The sequence below is a fragment of the Poecilia formosa genome, unplaced genomic scaffold (assembly GCF_000485575.1).
Source record: "Poecilia formosa unplaced genomic scaffold, Poecilia_formosa-5.1.2 Scaffold54, whole genome shotgun sequence".
Lineage (NCBI taxonomy): Eukaryota > Metazoa > Chordata > Actinopteri > Cyprinodontiformes > Poeciliidae > Poecilia > Poecilia formosa.
Window position 1 is genome coordinate 808,124 of NW_006799993.1, and position 17,723 is coordinate 825,846.

General features: G+C 38.6%; 1 protein-coding gene across 1 annotated transcript in view; it reads left to right on the forward strand.

Moving 5' to 3' along the window:
* gabrb1 (gamma-aminobutyric acid type A receptor subunit beta1) overlaps window positions 1-13,617 on the forward strand; it is a 41,276-nt gene extending 27,659 nt beyond the window's left edge. The window contains exons 6-9 of the mRNA XM_016672002.1: window positions 11,124-11,267; window positions 11,480-11,632; window positions 12,542-12,795; window positions 13,185-13,617. Of these exons, the coding sequence (XP_016527488.1) occupies window positions 11,124-11,267; window positions 11,480-11,632; window positions 12,542-12,795; window positions 13,185-13,526 (893 nt within the window). The 3' untranslated portion in view covers window positions 13,527-13,617. The remainder of the gene's footprint in view (window positions 1-11,123; window positions 11,268-11,479; window positions 11,633-12,541; window positions 12,796-13,184) is intronic.
* The last annotated feature ends 4,106 nt before the right edge of the window (window positions 13,618-17,723 follow it).

Sequence of the window (17,723 nt, forward strand, 5' to 3'; positions counted from 1 at the left end):
CCAGGTTTTGAAAGACACATTGCTTTTCTTTTGTAACACACTTTCTTCCTTTGCTAATGGGATTCAGGATGCTGCAGTTTATCAAAAGCAACAAATATGTTGCTTTAACAGTTGTGGAACATCTGTAGTATGCCTCTTCAGCACAGGTTACATTTGGTAAGAATGTTATAATATCCTAATAAAACTTCACCTGCAGAGCTCAGACGCGACTTGATTTGTTTTTTTTTTTTGTTTTTTGTTTTTTCTGACTTTACAATCATCTAGAATCTTGGTCCTACTTACAGGGTTTTCTCCGAGAGCATTTTGCTGCAGTGCAAGGCTAATTGATGACTCCTTAGCATAATGCGATGACTCTTTCGTAATTCAGCTCGTAACATATGTTTCGACACGGTTTTATTTAATTGTGTGCAGGTAAAACCTGAACATTCCCTGCTTTTTTAAACTTTGTTTTTAAAGTTTTAAAGTGTTTAATTCACACTAAGCACAGCGTCTTCGGCTACACAAGCCCCTTTCACAAAATATTGTTGTGATAACCCCTCGAAGACGAGCTGCCTCTGAGCTCCCTCTGGGCATTTATAGATCACAAGATATTCCACATAGCTGTTCGCTTAGTAATAGTAAAGCCAGCAGTGCTGGACGACAGGAGGTGTGGGGCTACATCGCCGTGAGCACTACTCATAAAATATGCATTCTTAGTTTTTGCATCCTATCTTTTTTTTATTTTTCAAAACATTAACTCAGACAAAATATGCATCATCCTATAGTGGCAGAGGAAACGCTTAAAATTAAACCTGTATATCTCGCCTTTTTATTGTTTCATCTAATGAGTTCTGAGTTTTAGTTACAGTTTTAAAACTTTCTAGTGACTGGTTGCACATCAGTGAGAACTTCGCTTAGCAAGTTAGGATGCAACAGAGGTGGGTTTGACGTCTGTATCGGTCCATTGACAAAACGCATGGAGTCCAAAAGACAGCTTAACCCTCCTTGAAGTGTTGTGTGAAGGGGGCTCTGGCCTCCGTCTGTATATGTCCTAGCAGCTGGCAGAGAAGATTATGAACACACTGTGGTACAGATGTGATTTACAGTGACACCAAAATACAATAAAACAAGCTATAATAAACATGGAATTCGAAACATGCCGTGCAGTTGACAAAATCACAGACACCAGACTAATGATTAGTGGGTTTTTAGTCAGGGATAATGATTTGGGGGGATCCAAATCCCATCAAATTGTTTTGTTACTTTAATCTCTTTATTTTCAAGTCTGTACGGTTCCATCATGGTGGAAAATGAAATTACAAGGGGTCCAACAAATTGGACCAGATTGTTGGTAGAAGTTGCTCTTGCTTAGTATTTTCATCGGTTTTCTTACCAGTCGGTCTCATGTGGCAGCATTCGCCTTCTCTGCTCTAGATGAACCAAACAATTTCTCTGTTATTCACAAGAGAAAATAACAGGTTTTAACTGGACATCCTTGAACTTCCTGCAGCTGTGATGTATATTGTTGCTGCCCTATTCATTTAAAAGTCACGATTTGTGCACACTTGCACAAATCGTGACACCGTCACACTTGCTGACGGTGTCAAGCAACCTTGCGCTGTTGGCAACACTCGACAAACAGTTGCATTATTGTGCTAAATAAATGACACTATGTTACTGGAAAATACATAAGAGAACCAGAGGCTGTGGTTTTTCTCCAGGTATGCCGTCAACAAGTCAGATTCTGTGCAATCCGCTCTAATACATTAACAAATTTCATTGAATTAGTTGATTAGTTTGTTCGGTTTATTTGGTCCAAATGCCTTCATGCTTCTTAGGTGTCATTATCCTTCACAAACACGTTGTTACTATTACACTTTTTTTTTGTACATTTTAGCAAACTTGAAATTTGTGGGCTTTTATGGTTTTTGGGAGCATTTAGCCTGAGACGCTGGTGTTATTTTTGTGTCTGGAGGAGCTGTCTGCTCAGATCAGGGTTTTTTAAGGTCCACATAGAAGCAGCTTTTCAAAGACAGAAACAGGGATACAATGAGAGAGGAAAGCAGAAAGCATTAAGTCAGACCTGAAGCAGGCCGATGAAAAGGACAGGGAGGCTGGATTTACCCAGAAACAACTCTTCTTTTGAGGCTGAATGAACATGGGCCTTGCGGGCTGTTTTCAGCACTCTGTCCCTTCCTAAAGTGAAGCAATTCTCAGTGTATTCAGATAGACAAGACTTTACTTCCCTCTAAGCTAGTTTCCTTCCTCCGTTTAATCTCCAGTGCTCATAGTTTTCATTTCCCTCACTCTTTTTGACCTTTTCACCCCAACCCTGGACCAGAATTTCCATCTTAAATAATATGTGTGTTTCCAGAACAATATAAAATGTAATTATTACAGAATATTTCCACTGTTCTAATTGTTTGGATGAAAACCATGAAACCAATTTGTAATCTTTGTAAGCACTCAATTGCCATGCTCTAGATCATGGGTGTTAAAGTGCAACCCCTGACCCCGTGGTTGGGGTTTATCATATTTCTTTTTAAACTTTAAGCACATGCAAAATACTCACAGGAGATTCAAGTAAAGGTTTAACAAATGTATTGAATGCAATGAATGGATGACTCAAAGGTCTTGGTCCAGGAGGTTTTCCCTGCAATGCTGGGAGTATATTTTTCCTTCCTTCTCTACTTTGGCCCCAAAATCTGAAGGACTGATGATCATATCTTTCACACTGCTCAGCTGCAGAATCATTATCCCCCAAAGGCTCCGACAATTATTCATCCAGTGTGCTCGCTGCTGAGACAAGGGCTATATTTAGGTTTCCCAAAATGACCTCAGCTTTGATTGGCACTCTCACATCCCAATTATTGGAAATTCAGCACCTTGGAATAATGAAGACAACATCAAAGACCTGTTTATCTCCTCATCATCGTCAGCGGCAAATCTTTTGTATGGTCACAGCTAAGAGAAAGCTCTTCTCGGCAAGGGAAAGAAAAGATGACACAGAGGCTAAGTTTAGTCTGCGCTGCTGGGCCTGAGCCGATGCAGAGTCTGAAAAGCTTCTGTTTAACGAGTCATTGTGATCACGAGGCCACGTGTGGGGAAATCACAGTAAAAAGTCAGAGGTTATTAAATAAATACACATTACTTTACAACCACTGCACTTGTTTTGTCATATAACAAGCGCAAACATGCATTTTATTTGTTCATTTATAAGATAGAACAACAGAAACCTGTGCATAATAGTGAATTGTTAATGATAAATACAGGGTGCATGGCTCAGGAGGAGGATGTGTCCAGCAGGAGTTAATGAAGAAGTTTTCAAGACACAGCTTTTATTTTTGATTGTCCACTTCAGCACATTAGCAAGCAAACGTGCATGCATTTAGCTATAAACTAGCAATTTAGTTTGTAAATCAAATATTTGGCTGGCTAAGAACTAAATTTTTAGCTTGCTAACATTATATTTTGTTAGGACTCAAATACTCAAGTTGAAACTGTGACATTGATAAATGAGTGGATAACATGCAGGACCCCATATCAGACTGGCACCACTTGCTGGTAGACGAAAATGTATTTATTTGTGTCATTTATTTGTGTTTATTTGCAATTTTATTATGGTTTCTGTCTTTGGACGTTTTCCTAAGGCTTTGTGCTTCAGAAAATATTTTCTGAAAGGAGGCTGAAAATAGCATATCCAGGGATTCCAGGATGACTTGTGAAAATGAAAAATAATCCTTTAATACCTCCTTTCTCTGACAGTAAAAGTTCAGCTGTCTTCACGTTTTCCCAGCTCTTACACTGTCATGGACGCTAAAAGCCCATAAAAACATAAATATTTATCCCTTACCTTCTGAATATTCCTGGCTGTTCATCTTTTTCTTGAACACGCTGAACACTTTAGGAAGCTTTGGACGCGTCTTAAAGCTGGCGGAGAGGCATGGACAGACAGTACAAATGGAAAGTGTCCATTCACTGACTTGTAAGGAGAAGGCTGCAGTTCTGTTTTCATAGTTGTGAATCCCTTAGAGTCACACAGCTGGGTGCACAAACTAGAGCCCAAGAATGTTTTAGAGTTCATGTTATGCCAGGACAGAATAGCTTTTTCTCCAAATTAAGAGAAAACAATGGGATCTTGGAGACTTTGTTGCAGCTCCCCTATTATTTTTGTAAACATTGTGGTTCTGTTGGTGTTTTGAAGTCTTAACCTTCAGAGTGCACTTGATTGGATCACAGTTAGTTGAGCATTAAGCAGCAAGAATGAGACAACACTTCCCAATATGAGATACAGATAATGACAGAACAAAGACCTAAATTCAGCGGTCAGGTTATACATGGGAACCTCCTGGTTGCTTCTTTTTCAAATGTTTGTAGATGTGACTGATCGGAAGAAGAGACGGGGGCAGAACCAGAGCTGAATGGAGGTATTAAATATATGATATACTGACCCATGAACCCTGTAGGATTACCCATTCCATTTTACACATTGAACAAATCTACAGGTGACAAGATGAGGTGCAGCGTGGAGGATCTCTGACGAGACAAACCTGTTCAGCCGCCACCAAATGTTGACCAAAGTGGAAAAAGTTCATTTCCACAACTGCTTTGAACCAAAGTGCTTACTCACATTATTGTTTTGTAAAAGTACAGTTGCTACTTTATTGCATTTTTACTATGAAAAGATAATCAGGACAAAGTGAAAAGAAGTTCATTTTCTCCACAACAAAGAAAAAAAACGAAACCAAACATTTAAATGATTATTCCATTCATATAGTGGTGTATTTATTTTTTTTCCTCATCTTGGGGTGGGGTTGGCTCAAAAATGTTGTCTAAATAGCTTCATATCTGCTGCCTTAATTGTACATTGAGGATTCCCAAATGTGCATGTCAGTAAATAACCATAAAAAAAATGAATAGGAATGCTTTATTTTGTACAGAGTGTATTTCATTTGACAATAAATACTTTTTAATAAGCTTCACTGGGTATAATGCAGCTTTACGTATGTCTAATTAAAGTCTATGAAGCGTGCAGGGATCGTTTGTGTGCTCCACGTATTCCCTACGCCGCCAGATTTTCTGTCTGAATGAGTATAAGTGCAGGTCACCCAGAAAAATGCCTGTAATTTATCCTTCCATTTCAGCACATTAATTATAATCTACCTACATGCTACAGTGGATATCTGGGATGACCTTTAATCGTGTTTTCTGTCGTACACACAGATTATGAGGCTGTAAATAAGGTGTGGCTCCATCCGTACGGAGAACAGTTTGTGATGGTTGTTGCTTCGGCTGTAAAACTTCACTGAGAGTTTCATCCGGTTTTATTGTTAACTCCTAATTACTGCCTGCTATAATTGAGATTTAAACACAAAGCTTTACAAAGGGAGAAGAGCTGCAGACGTCAATTCAGCACAGCAAAGGCAATTATGGGAACGAGACGGATAGTTTCGCTCCACTCAAGGTTTAAAAGGATTTGTGTAATTCGAGGTTTAGAAGGTCGGTTCTGTGAGTTAGGCTCTACCCTTAAACTTCTAGAAATCAAATGAACATTTCTTTTTGTTGTTGTTGTTGTTTTCACCAAGGATCACCACGACAGCCGCCTGCATGATGGACCTTCGCAGATACCCGCTGGATGAACAGAACTGCACCTTGGAGATCGAGAGCTGTAAGCAACACAGTCTTTGTTAAAACTGATTCAAGAGATGCTGAGTGAACCTGGATAGATCGGTTTGTTTTCAGACGTCACACAACTCTGACACAAGAACCTGTCATGATCTTCATGTGGTGAAGACACCTGATTTTCATCAGGCTAACCAGAGATGAAGAAAGCCACAATAATGTAAAACAAAGGATCAGTTCACAGATCTAGAAAGAGTTTCACGAAAACCTGTCACTACATGCTCCAGGAGCTAAAACCAGGTGTTAGGGAAGCTATAGAAAGTCCATGTGATAAAAACTGACAAAAGTCTGAAGATAAAAGAATCATAAAATCCAAAGAAAACACAGCTTGTCAGAGCACCTCTTATAAATCTGATAAAATCATAATTCTGATTAATAAAGCAGGAATTTAACTACATGGTCAATCATATAGCTTAACTGCAGACGTACAACATTAGGATCTCAACTGCTAGTTAATAAACACACATTACATTTGACTGTTCATCCAACCATTTTTCCATCCTTGTTTCAGTCTTGGTCCAGCCATGTTTCCATCCATCCATTCTTCATTTTTCCATCTGTCTGTATCCCTCCTCTTGGAAATCCATAGGTGTTCATGACTGTGGGTCCTCCCTGTGTTTTTTTTGTTTGTTTTTTTTGTTTGTTTTTTTCAGTAAATTGATTATACCACCCAGACCATATTTGTTCTGGTTGTGGTTCTTTTTCAGTTTTCCTATTGAAATGTTTCTCAACCTACACACTAAAAGAGGCTTGATGATATTGTATTTTTTTTAATTAAAATTAGCTTAAACATCAGTTTCGCAGGTCAGAATCATCTGAGATTGTTAAGGTCACATTCAGCTCAAAGCCATCTAATGTGAACTGACAGTTCCTGTTTGACTGGACCTGTCCGGAGTGCCTCAGTTAAATAATTAACAATGCTGACATGAATAGTTAAAGTCTCACACATTATACAGTATATGTCTACATTTAGAGAGGGTGGAGCGCCTTTCTGCCTGGAGCTTCATGCATAAGTCATGCATATGCAACAAAGCCTCATGAGCTCTCCAAAAACTCACTAATATACATCAGTTTATTTTATGATTGTTTGATTTTAGTTTTTTATAGACGTTTAAGCCATGATCAGGTCTGCAAATTAACCTTTGGCTGGACACGATGTATAAAGCAACAGACGACGTTGAAATTCTGGCAATGAGCAAATCTTTATTCTAATGGATGATGGAATGGATTACAGCTGCTTGCATCTTAGTCAAAATCTAAATTTTATGAATGTTATAAGTTAGTTTGGGTACAGACGGAGCAGTTAAATCAAAGTTTAGCCTTTCAGATGAATTTTTTGTTACCACCACAGACTAAAGCAACAATCTCCCTACACTCCCTAATCATCCACATATTCCTGATGTCTATTAAAGATAAATAAAATGGGTTTTCTCTAATGGTAAGAGGGAATGCTCATTAGCTGTACTTGTGCCTGTTAAATTATAACTTTCTCACTTCTCAATTCTCTAACAGATTAAACTGATGCAGGCTCAGAATTTGTTTTATGCCATAGTTTTAGAGCCTTGTTCTTTGGTAACATTGGGTATAGAAATAAGGCTCTTTGCCATGGTCCAAGTTCCTCAAATTTACTGTGTCTAACAGATATCAGCTGTCTTTAATAATCGAACAGAAGCATGCTCATGCATGTTCCTCTGGGCTGTCTTATTGAATCTAGTCAGTTTAAAATAAAAAAGATGTTACGTTTGAGCATGAAAATTAAGTGTGCAAACGTGGTAGCTCTGAATCTGAAGCACACAAACATTTCATACTCAAATACAGATTGAATTAGATCAAAATGCCCAGGTATTAAATATTAATAAAGTAACTAAAGTTTTAATTGAACTATTAGCCATTCAATGTTTCATGCCTTTATTGGAAAATAGAAATCTATTTGGCTTTCTATTTGGCAGCCAAATAGCTGTCAAATAGAAACTTCCAGTCATGAAGCAGCCATTAAATGCTCCACTGCAAACATGTGGAAGGATAAAACCATAACTTAACTTTTTGGTCCATTTGCAAAACATTGTGCGCACTTTTCTTCACACTAAGACATTACTCTCAAAAAACCAAACCCACAATAAAACAATGTGGGTTTGCATCCTGTGAGGGTGCAGGAGGGTCATTAAAGTGGGGTAATTGATTTAAAGATGCAGTGAATCTCAGACTTTTAATAACGAGCACCTAAATACCAAATTTCCCAAGTACTGCCACCATCACATATTTCAAAACAATAGCACCTTTTATTAGTTATGCCATATAAACAAAATTAGCCATTTTTAGTTTATGATCGATTGAATATTTCGATTTTATCATCTTTTCTTATTTAGAAGGTATATTTTTTCAGGTTTTGAGTTGAAAATGAATATAAATGTCCCTCATTATACATTTTGAGCCGAAGTAGACAAGGTGTCTACCTACTATTCATGAACATAATTAGGAGATGGTTTCACAAAGGAGGAGATTATATTTGAAAAAAAAAAGTACTCAGGTGTGAAGATATGGAGCCTTTTTTATTTATAATACATACTGTAGGTAAAAACACAAACTCAAGCTGAATTTAGTTCAATAAATTAGGAGATATTCGATTCCCTTTGGAAGAACTGACATTATAATAGGCAATTCTCCTTTTGAATCATTCAGCGTGTTCAAATTATTCTAATTGTTCACTTAAGCCATTTCTAAAATGCTCCTCTTCATACTGAAAAGGGATGAGAAAAATGAAGTAAAAGCATAATGAAGCTCTTCCGCTCTTGATAAGCTGTTAATTCCCAGAAATCATTCAACTGCCTGCAGATAAGATGGAGAGTCTGAAAAGAGAAACACATTGGCCCAATTAAATAGGTCTAATTACCGATGGAGCGTTGGGGGCCGGGTCACTCTGTTTCAGCCTGTAGATGTAGCCCAGAGACCTGCCAGGGAAAGTGAAGGGAAAGGCTTTATTTCTTGTCCAACTCAGCCTCTGGGAAACTGGAGGATGTCCAGCAGCTGGAAGGAAGCATGAATTTATTAAAATACAGTCAGTTTTGAGTTTTAGAGGACAAATGATATGAGATGTCACATTTAGCATCAGATCTGCAGCTTTTGTGTGCTGTTTTAATGCACAGAGCAACTTGGCCAATAAAAAAGTTAGCACTTAGATCAAGTATGAAATGGAATAAAATGTTCTCCTTTGGAAAAGTTGAGGAGTCGGTAATATTTAATCTGGTAGAAAATTATTTAATCAACACAGCATCTTGCTGTGTGTGTCACCATAGAGATTGCTACCATGTTTTTTTTTCTTCTTTTTTTGCAAACCTAAACCTTTTAGGCAATCAAAGAAAATCTAAGTGATTAGTAGATGCAGTATTAAAATGATTTCCTTTATTAGGCACAAAAAAGCAATTGCAGCAGTAGCTATCACTTATTACAATGGCTGGTAATGAGCCTTTTTTTCATTTCTGTGGAGGAGTCTTGAGACACTATTCTGTACAGAGCTGCTTTATTTCAGACACAGCGAAGGATTTATGAGGATTTATGAGCATATTTATAGTATTGCAACAGAATCACAATTGGATTTTGGCCGGTTCTTTGACTAGGTGACTCAAGAACCTGATTTTTCCAACTAATTTATAGGTGGGCTTGTCTTGTACTTCCCTGGAATCTCTATGGAGACTTTTCTACTAGTGAGAACTATCTGCAACATCACCAAAAAGTAGGGCAGAACAAATAGTTGTTAAAGTGGGTCCCTCCTTATTTTCTACAAAAAAATGTGTTTTAAATGTATGTCTTAAGATCGAAAGGGAGGTTGATTACTAAACAAGAAAAACACAATATCTGTGAATGCGACATGTATTGTTCAGTGAGTATTTCAGTTTTTTCAGCATTGTGCATCACAAAGTCTTGGGTAAAGTAATCACTGCAGTTACAGTGATTGCAGCCACATTTGTTCAAAGTTCTGCTGCACAGAATCCACCAAAACCTACCTGGCTTTAAAATCTAGTACCATTGACCCAACATGTGTTATACTCCTGCCTAACAAATGTCACCATTTGCTCTTCTCCAAACTGGTTGCAGCTTTCAGATAAGTTTTTTTTTTGTTGTTGTTCTTTTTATGTTATTTCTTAAAGGTAAAATGCTGTGCTGTCCTGCACAAAGCTGGGGCAGCATGCAATCCTACCAAACCAAAAGTTAGTTGTGCAGACCAATTTTACTTGAAATTATTTACTTTCTGGACCAATTAAAGTAAATGAATACACTGGCCTTTTCAAAATTTTTGGTTGATTTGCACATCACAATAAAATATTATCAGTTGCAAGTTGCATGAGATAATTTGACCCTAAAGACTTCTGCATTTCCTTTGTCTGCTGAGGATTTATGAAAGTTTAATAAATCATACAAAATATTAACTTTTATTCTTTTAGACTATAGCAAATGTGAAATTTGGGGGCAGCGGGGGATAAAGAAAAATCTAGATTTCATCAGACCTTTGCATATGTTATGTTCAATATTGTTCTATGATCAAACAAAAAGAGTCAGTGGAAGGAGGAAAGTCACCAAGCCTATAACTTATAACCAGGCTTTCACTTTTGAAAGCCAAGTATTGCAAGTACTGGTATACTTACAGCACTTGTGGTAGATTTAGAAAGAGACAGTACACAGGTTTGAAATGTTATTCTTCAGTGTCATCAATCCACCAGTAAAGGTCCTGAAATTGCTCCTCACTAAGACCAGGGACTATGCATCACTGCAAGAGCTGCCTCTGTGTTAACTCCTGATTTGTATCTCCAGTGAGGTGTCACTTTTTTTTTTTTGAAACTCTTCCTGAAAGCAGTTCGCTGACTGATGAGCACCGTAAACAGTTTTCATTCTAGCTGATTCATTCCAGACTTCATGTTCTCTGAGTGTGAAAGTATTTCCCTCGAGTCATGTTTCTCAACCTGCAATATATTTTCACTCTCCTTTTTATGATGTGAAAGAATTACACTAAAACAGAAATAAAAGAGAAAACTCTGGCAGATGTTCCCAAAGGATCTGCAGCTTATGTGGGTTCACATACTGCTGAATAAATCTGTTGACAATCCATTCAGGAGGTCACCGACAGTTCAGGTTGTTCAGTCGCTCACTAACACAGCTGTGAATCTCAAACATCAGAGAGATGATGTCAGAGTGAAATTCCTACTTCCCTCACCAGTTTCTCTTCCTAACATCCTGCTTGTTGTAGAGAAGATTGGAAAAAAGGACTAACTTTTGAGTAGAACTAGGAATGCAAATTCCCCTTCATTGAGTTTCACTGGCTTCTGGTTGTGGCCTGTGACTACCATGGGAATTGTTTCTGGACGTTCTTAAGGGCAGCTTTAATCTTTCCTTTCTTACTTGTGCAAGTAGGACAGATATCATTGACTTTAGCATTTTTTAAATTGTTTGTGTTTCCCTGTTTCTCCCAGATGGATACACCACAGACGACATTGAGTTTTACTGGCAGGGTGGAAGCAATGCTGGGTCAGTCACTGGAGTGGAGAACATCGAACTGCCTCAGTTTTCCATCATCGATTACCAAACCCTGTCCAAGAAAGCCGTGTTTGCCACAGGTAGCAATAAACCTTTTTTAATAAATTAAAAATAAAAATAATTGTACAATATTTTGTAAATCTTGACTCTAATATTCATTATCTATACTGGAAAAGTATAATCTATGGGAGATATGATGTCATAAACATTATGTTGTGTCATTTAGTACCCATCTTTTTACCAGTCTGTAAAAAGATCATCACAGACTTATACTATATTCCTTACCAAACAGGTTCGTATCCACGACTGTCACTGAGTTTTAAACTCAAGAGGAATATTGGCTATTTCATCCTGCAGACTTACATGCCATCCATCCTGATCACCATCTTGTCCTGGGTCTCCTTCTGGATAAATTACGATGCGTCGGCTGCCAGAGTGGCTTTAGGTCAGTGACTTTTATTCATAGTTTCTCTCAGGTTCACTCAGGTTCACTCATTTTTGTTAGCTCTTATTATGTACATAGACAGCAAACTTCTATGTTGTCTATGTAGAAGACAACATAGATATAAGCTTACATGATATCCATATCTCAGATTTGGAGAGCTTAAATTTATGAAGGTAGAACCAGTCTTAATGAGCAGTTGTCACGTGTAAAGTCTGTTCTGTCAGTTTTTGACTTGAAAAAGCAAAAACATGCCCTGAGTATTTATGACTTTCCATCAGAGTTCTCCTATTAAAAAGGGAATTATTACATTGAATTATTCAGTATTTTCTATTTCTCCAAAACAGTTCAATTTGTCAAATGTTAGTCCCTTTTAGATCTTCGTGTCTATTTTTTTTTTTTTAGCTTGCTGTATCAATTCTCTTCTTTTAGTCATGGTCCCACATTAGATTTCATATTATTTCTCAGAAAATACTTCTAGGCTAAACTTTAAATTTCACCTTATGTGGAACAACATCTGATGACTTAAAAACAATATCACAAATTAGTATTATAGCCTCAAAATCTTTCTGAGAGATTAATTCTTGACCTCGCCTTGAAATGACCTCAACCACATAAAATCTAGTGGTCAAGTGAACCTACGACCTTAAAATTTATACTTCACTAAAACTAAATCAGGAAATCCTACTTTGTAATAGTCACAAAGGAAGTGCACAGCAATATTACTATGCTACTTCTACTCTACTACTAAAGAAAATGAATGAGCAATGTTGGCAACATGTTTGACTTTGGAGGAATAGCAAAATCTTGCAAAGATTGATACACAAAAAAAAGAAAAATAGCTCTTATAAGTGAAATGTCGAATCTGAGATGTTTGCATGTCCTACTCTGTTGACTTTTGCACACCTGCAGGTATAACCACGGTGCTGACCATGACCACCATTAACACCCACCTGAGGGAGACCCTGCCAAAGATTCCCTACGTCAAGGCCATTGACATTTACCTCATGGGCTGCTTCGTCTTTGTGTTTCTGGCCCTGCTGGAGTATGCCTTTGTTAACTACATCTTTTTTGGCCGTGGTCCTCACCTACAGAAGAAAGCAGCGGAAAAGGCTGCTAAGTCCAACAATGAGAATAAGGGCCGACTGGAGAGTAGTAAAGTGCAGGTGGGTGAAGATCTGAGTGGAAAATATCAGTCACTTATGTCTAAGGCAGGTTAAAATAAGTCTGGGGCAGTCTGATGACCAAGCCACCTACCTATCAGAAAGGTATGAATGCCTTAAAAGTCAAATTTAGAAAACTTTAAATTACTTTTTTAAATGTAAATCTTGAAATTTAAGCCCTAACATCTAAGCTTTGCATAATGATTATTAATAGTTTAGAGATTTATGGTGGATAAGGTGTTGTTCAACACAACCCCCTCAAATTGAAAGCAAGAACTGCAACAGTGACAAGGCAGAAGCCTGGAGGTGATTAGCAGATTTATTTAGTTTTTTTATTTAACCTTCTTTTTAGTTGAAAATAAAACTGAAATGTTGTCTTGTTGCCTTTTAAGGTTGACGCTCATGGCAACATCCTCCTGACGAACCTCCCCACTGAGATGGGGGGACCGGATATGATGGGCGCCCTCAACGATCCTCGGGCCACCATGTTCTCCTACGACAGCGCCAGCATACAGTACCGCAAGCCCATGACGAGCCGGGACCTGTATGGACGGCCAGCCCTCGACCGGCCAATTGGACACAAGAAAAGCCGCCTGCGGAGGAGAGCGTCACAGCTGAAAGTCAAGATCCCGGACCTCACAGACGTCAACGCCATAGACAAGTGGTCCCGGGTCGTCTTCCCGATCACGTTCACCTTCTTCAACTTGGTCTACTGGCTGTATTACGTCCACTAGGGCAGCGGTCGTGAGCAGGAGTGGTAGCTGATGGGTACTTTTTTGTTTGTTTGTTTTTCAAGGGAAGCTCAATCCTGTACAGTAATGAAAGTAGAAGAGTTCAGCCCATTTGTACAAATCCTCTTTTTGGAACGAGTAGTTCTGGTCTTTACAGTGTAAATACAATTTAATATATGAAATATATAAATCAATCTATATATATATATATAAAGACAGAGATATAATTTATTAAGAAATTCAATTTTGCTGTGTACATACAGTTAGTTATAGAGAAAGAAGTAGTGGTGAACTATAGACAGTAAAGTTTCGGTTTTTACAGGTTCAAAGATGCCAAAAACACATTGGTGGCTTTTGTTTGTCTTCTTTTTCTTTTAGCCCTCCTTTTGCATGTTAATAGAAGTCAACTTTTGTTTGCTCACAATGCAAAAAACAAAATAGAAACCCAACAAAAACACAAGGTAACTCAAACAGGATTAAACTCCAGCTGATTAAGGTTATTGTGGAAAAAAGAGGGACAAAACATAAAACTGATGCAGAGACAGATTAAACTCTCCATCCATCCATGCAAACTTACTACATCCGTATAGGTAATCAACCAATCCATCAATCCCTCTCTTGTCTTATAAAATCAGTGTTGCCAAGTCAGAAGGAATATACAATCCTTTCACTTCTGTTTCTGCCTCCAAGGCTCCTCCCAGTGAGTTGTACCTGGAAAGCCTTCCAGCCGAGGCCTCCTGATCAGAAGATCTTGTCTTTTAGGACATGATCCGTAACTAATGACCAAGGGTGAAGGTGGGAAAGTGGACCAGTAAATCCAGAGCTTAGCCTGAAGTTCAGCTCAGTTTGGTCTTCACCATGATAGACAGCAACAACACCTTCATTACTCCAGGCAAAGTCTAATCCATCTGTTCATTTCCTGCTCCATCTTGCCATCACTTGGGACAAAGCACCAATGTACTTCCTGAGTTCCCAGACCCAGGATCACTGGGGTACCCAGGTCCCTCCATAACATTAAAGTGGTTCTGCTGAAGGAATTTTGTGCTTGATCGAGTTCTCGCTGGTCACTGACCTTTTTTTTGTTTGTAGAAAATTGATGCACATTGAAGATTAACTAGAATTGGTAAACCTGCTAAAATTAGGATTTTAGCAGGTTTTTAGATGATAAAAATCACCTAAAAACCTGGGGAGAATAATGCCGGCAATATTCTGCCCAAGAGCTGGAAGTTGAAGTCTGGTGTCTCACCTGACGACCTGCTGAATCAGTTCTTCATCAGGGAACCATCTGAATCGAACTTAACAGATATGTGAAAGTTGAACCAGACTCCAGGATTTAGAGTACACATGGATGCAAACCTCTACTGTAAATTAATAACTCTGCTGCTGTTGTTTGAAACTTAAACGTCAGCTAACTTTTTGATCCCATCCAGTGAGCTTTGTGCAATTTGTGCGTTAAACAACATTTGAGTTGCAGCTGTAGAAGGTTTCGCAGCTCAGGTTTATCCCAGTCTATATGATGTTTCAGTAAAGATCTGTTGTATTTTTGCCTCTCTTTCTGCTGGCCTTATGTTTATGGAGACAGTACAACTAAGTTTCATTTTATTTACAAAATGGAAACTTCTCTTTATTATGCCGCTGTTTAAAGATTTCACAGCCAGAGACAGGGATATATTGGAAAACTGGTGCTTATATTTTCTACTGCACAAGTCCCACAAATTTTTATGGAAGGCGCCAAGTCATCTGCCTTTTTCAGCAGTAAAGGCCTCTTTTGGCATTTAGAATTGCGTCACGTGACTTTGGATTCTGCAGCAGAGAGAAGCGATTCATTTTGCTCATCTACATAGACAAATACTTCCTTTGGAAAAAGTCCACCGAAATAAATTCTAATCTGGTTATGCTCATATATTTTAGTTCATTTGGAGATATAGAATAGACTTTTATCATCTAAAAATGTTACTTTTTAAACTTTAAAGCGGCAAATTCCAAACTATGCTTTTTTTTATCTCATTAATTTTACACTTCTTGACAAAACAGTTTAGCACCCAGGGAGTGGTGGAAATTAAATTAACTGTTGTATTGCTGTATCTCTTGCAGGGTGTGGACCTCCTTTAGGCTTGGATGTAAGGTCTGATACAGACACTGTCTTCTGCTGCAGCAGGGTGGTCCACATCTTTGCTTTGGCACTGATTCTTAGCTGATTCCTTGTATGCTTGCTGGATTGCAGAAACTCAGAGTCCCGTATTTATAATATGATACAACTTGTCTTCAGCCCTTACCTCTCTGTGATCAAACCACTAAAAATGCAGCCGTCTTCGCTCTGTTGGTAATGCCACTCTATGCATACCATAAGACAACACAAGGTGTTGTAAAGAGTGATTCCAGAGAGGTCGTTGTAATGTTTGGAGCACAATGGAGTGATCCTCATTAATGTGGTTAGTCTTGGATGACTGGAACCTTCATTTACTCTTCCCAGAGCCCATTAGTTCAAACATCTGACCACTGAAAGGTCTGTTTACTGGACTATGTTGAGAAGACTGTGGGCCTCTGGGCTACACACTTGCTATAGATCAATGTTTTTTACGTGTTTGGGGTTTGAGGGTTAGGTTAGAGCAGGGGTGGGCAACTCCAGGCCTCGAGGGCCAGTCTCCTGCAACTTTTAGATGTGTCTCTACTTCAGCACACCCGAGTCAAATAATGAGGTTATTAGCAGGACTCTGGAGAATCTGACTGCAATTAGGAGGTGATTCAGCTATTGGATTCAGCTGTGTTGGACCAGGGAGACATCTAAGAGTTGCAGGACACCGGCCCTCCAGGACCAGGATTGCCCACCCCTGGGTTAGAGTCAGTGATGTGACATCATTGTCTTAAAATTGCTGCGCATTGCTTATCTATATGAAAATTCAACTGATGAAAAGCACTTCATTTGATATGAGCTTAGAAGTTAAAATTCAGTGTTTGCGAAAAATCTGTTGAGTAAGACCCACCTTTTCTGAATAAGAAAATGTGGGTGATGGGGTGAAAATCTTGGGATGCTAATCTAATCCACCTCTTAGCTCCTTTTTTATTATCCAGCTCAGGCTTTACCATTCACATGCTGATAATCTACATGCTACGGTTGCCTAAACTCATGCAAACAAACAATGCAAATTCATCCAGTTGTAATGCATCAGTCTCTGTCTCTTGACCTTCTCTCTTTGTTCTGACTGTCTTGTGCTCTGGTTAGTGCCAGATGCCAGCACTTACGCTCTGTGGTAGCCATTCGAAATGTTCCAACTCCATAGGAATAGAATCATGTCCATCTGTCACTGTTCTGCATGTGGACCAAATTACACCTTGATCAGGCCATTCCTTCTGGAAGCTGATCTGTTTTTTGTCAGTCAGCTTATTATAAAGTCTTTTAAAAATTAATACTTTTTTAATCCTGTTCTGAGTTACTTTTTTAATTCACTTTTCTGCATATGATTTTTCTTAAGAATCACCATTCAGTTCAAAGAAGGCAAAATTAATCCAAACATGTTTTTCTTTGTTGTTGTTTTTGTTATGTGAAAGTAATGATCCTCAGATGAAAGGCTGCAAGTTTTATGAGGGCTTTAATCACAGAGAAACAAATAAAAACCAGACAAGCTTCTGCTGGACTCGATCACAGCGGTGTGCTCTTTCTGTATGGCTGAACTTTGTGCCTTTATACCAAGAATCTCAACATTTTACAGGGTTATCTTATGAGAGGTAAGGAAAACATGTTGAGCTTTTTCTAGAACAAGATGAATTGGAAACAGAACTCATTTCTCAGACTCCAATGTATGTTACCATTATCTAAGCGTAGATTGTAGTGAGACATTCCAGCATTATGACGACAATCTTTCAAAGATAAAAGGAACGAATGCTTGGCTTTCCTGACGGAACAAAGGAAGCACCAGAGATGGACCTCTTTTCTGTGGACGGACGAGCTAATGGATGCAGCAACTGGTTTCCCTGCAGGCTGCAGCTTCAGACAGAGGATGAAGCTTCTGATCCTTTAAAGTGATGTTCCACATGTGCACTCAAGTGGAACGGCCTGTGCGGATTTCAGCCAACGCCAGACACCATGTGTGACTGGCTGTGTGCGGAAGGTGAAAGAATGCCATGGACAGGCATCGTTTGTGTCAACTTACAGAGAATTAAGAGTTCAAATAAAGCTGCTGAGATCTCTGCATACAAACT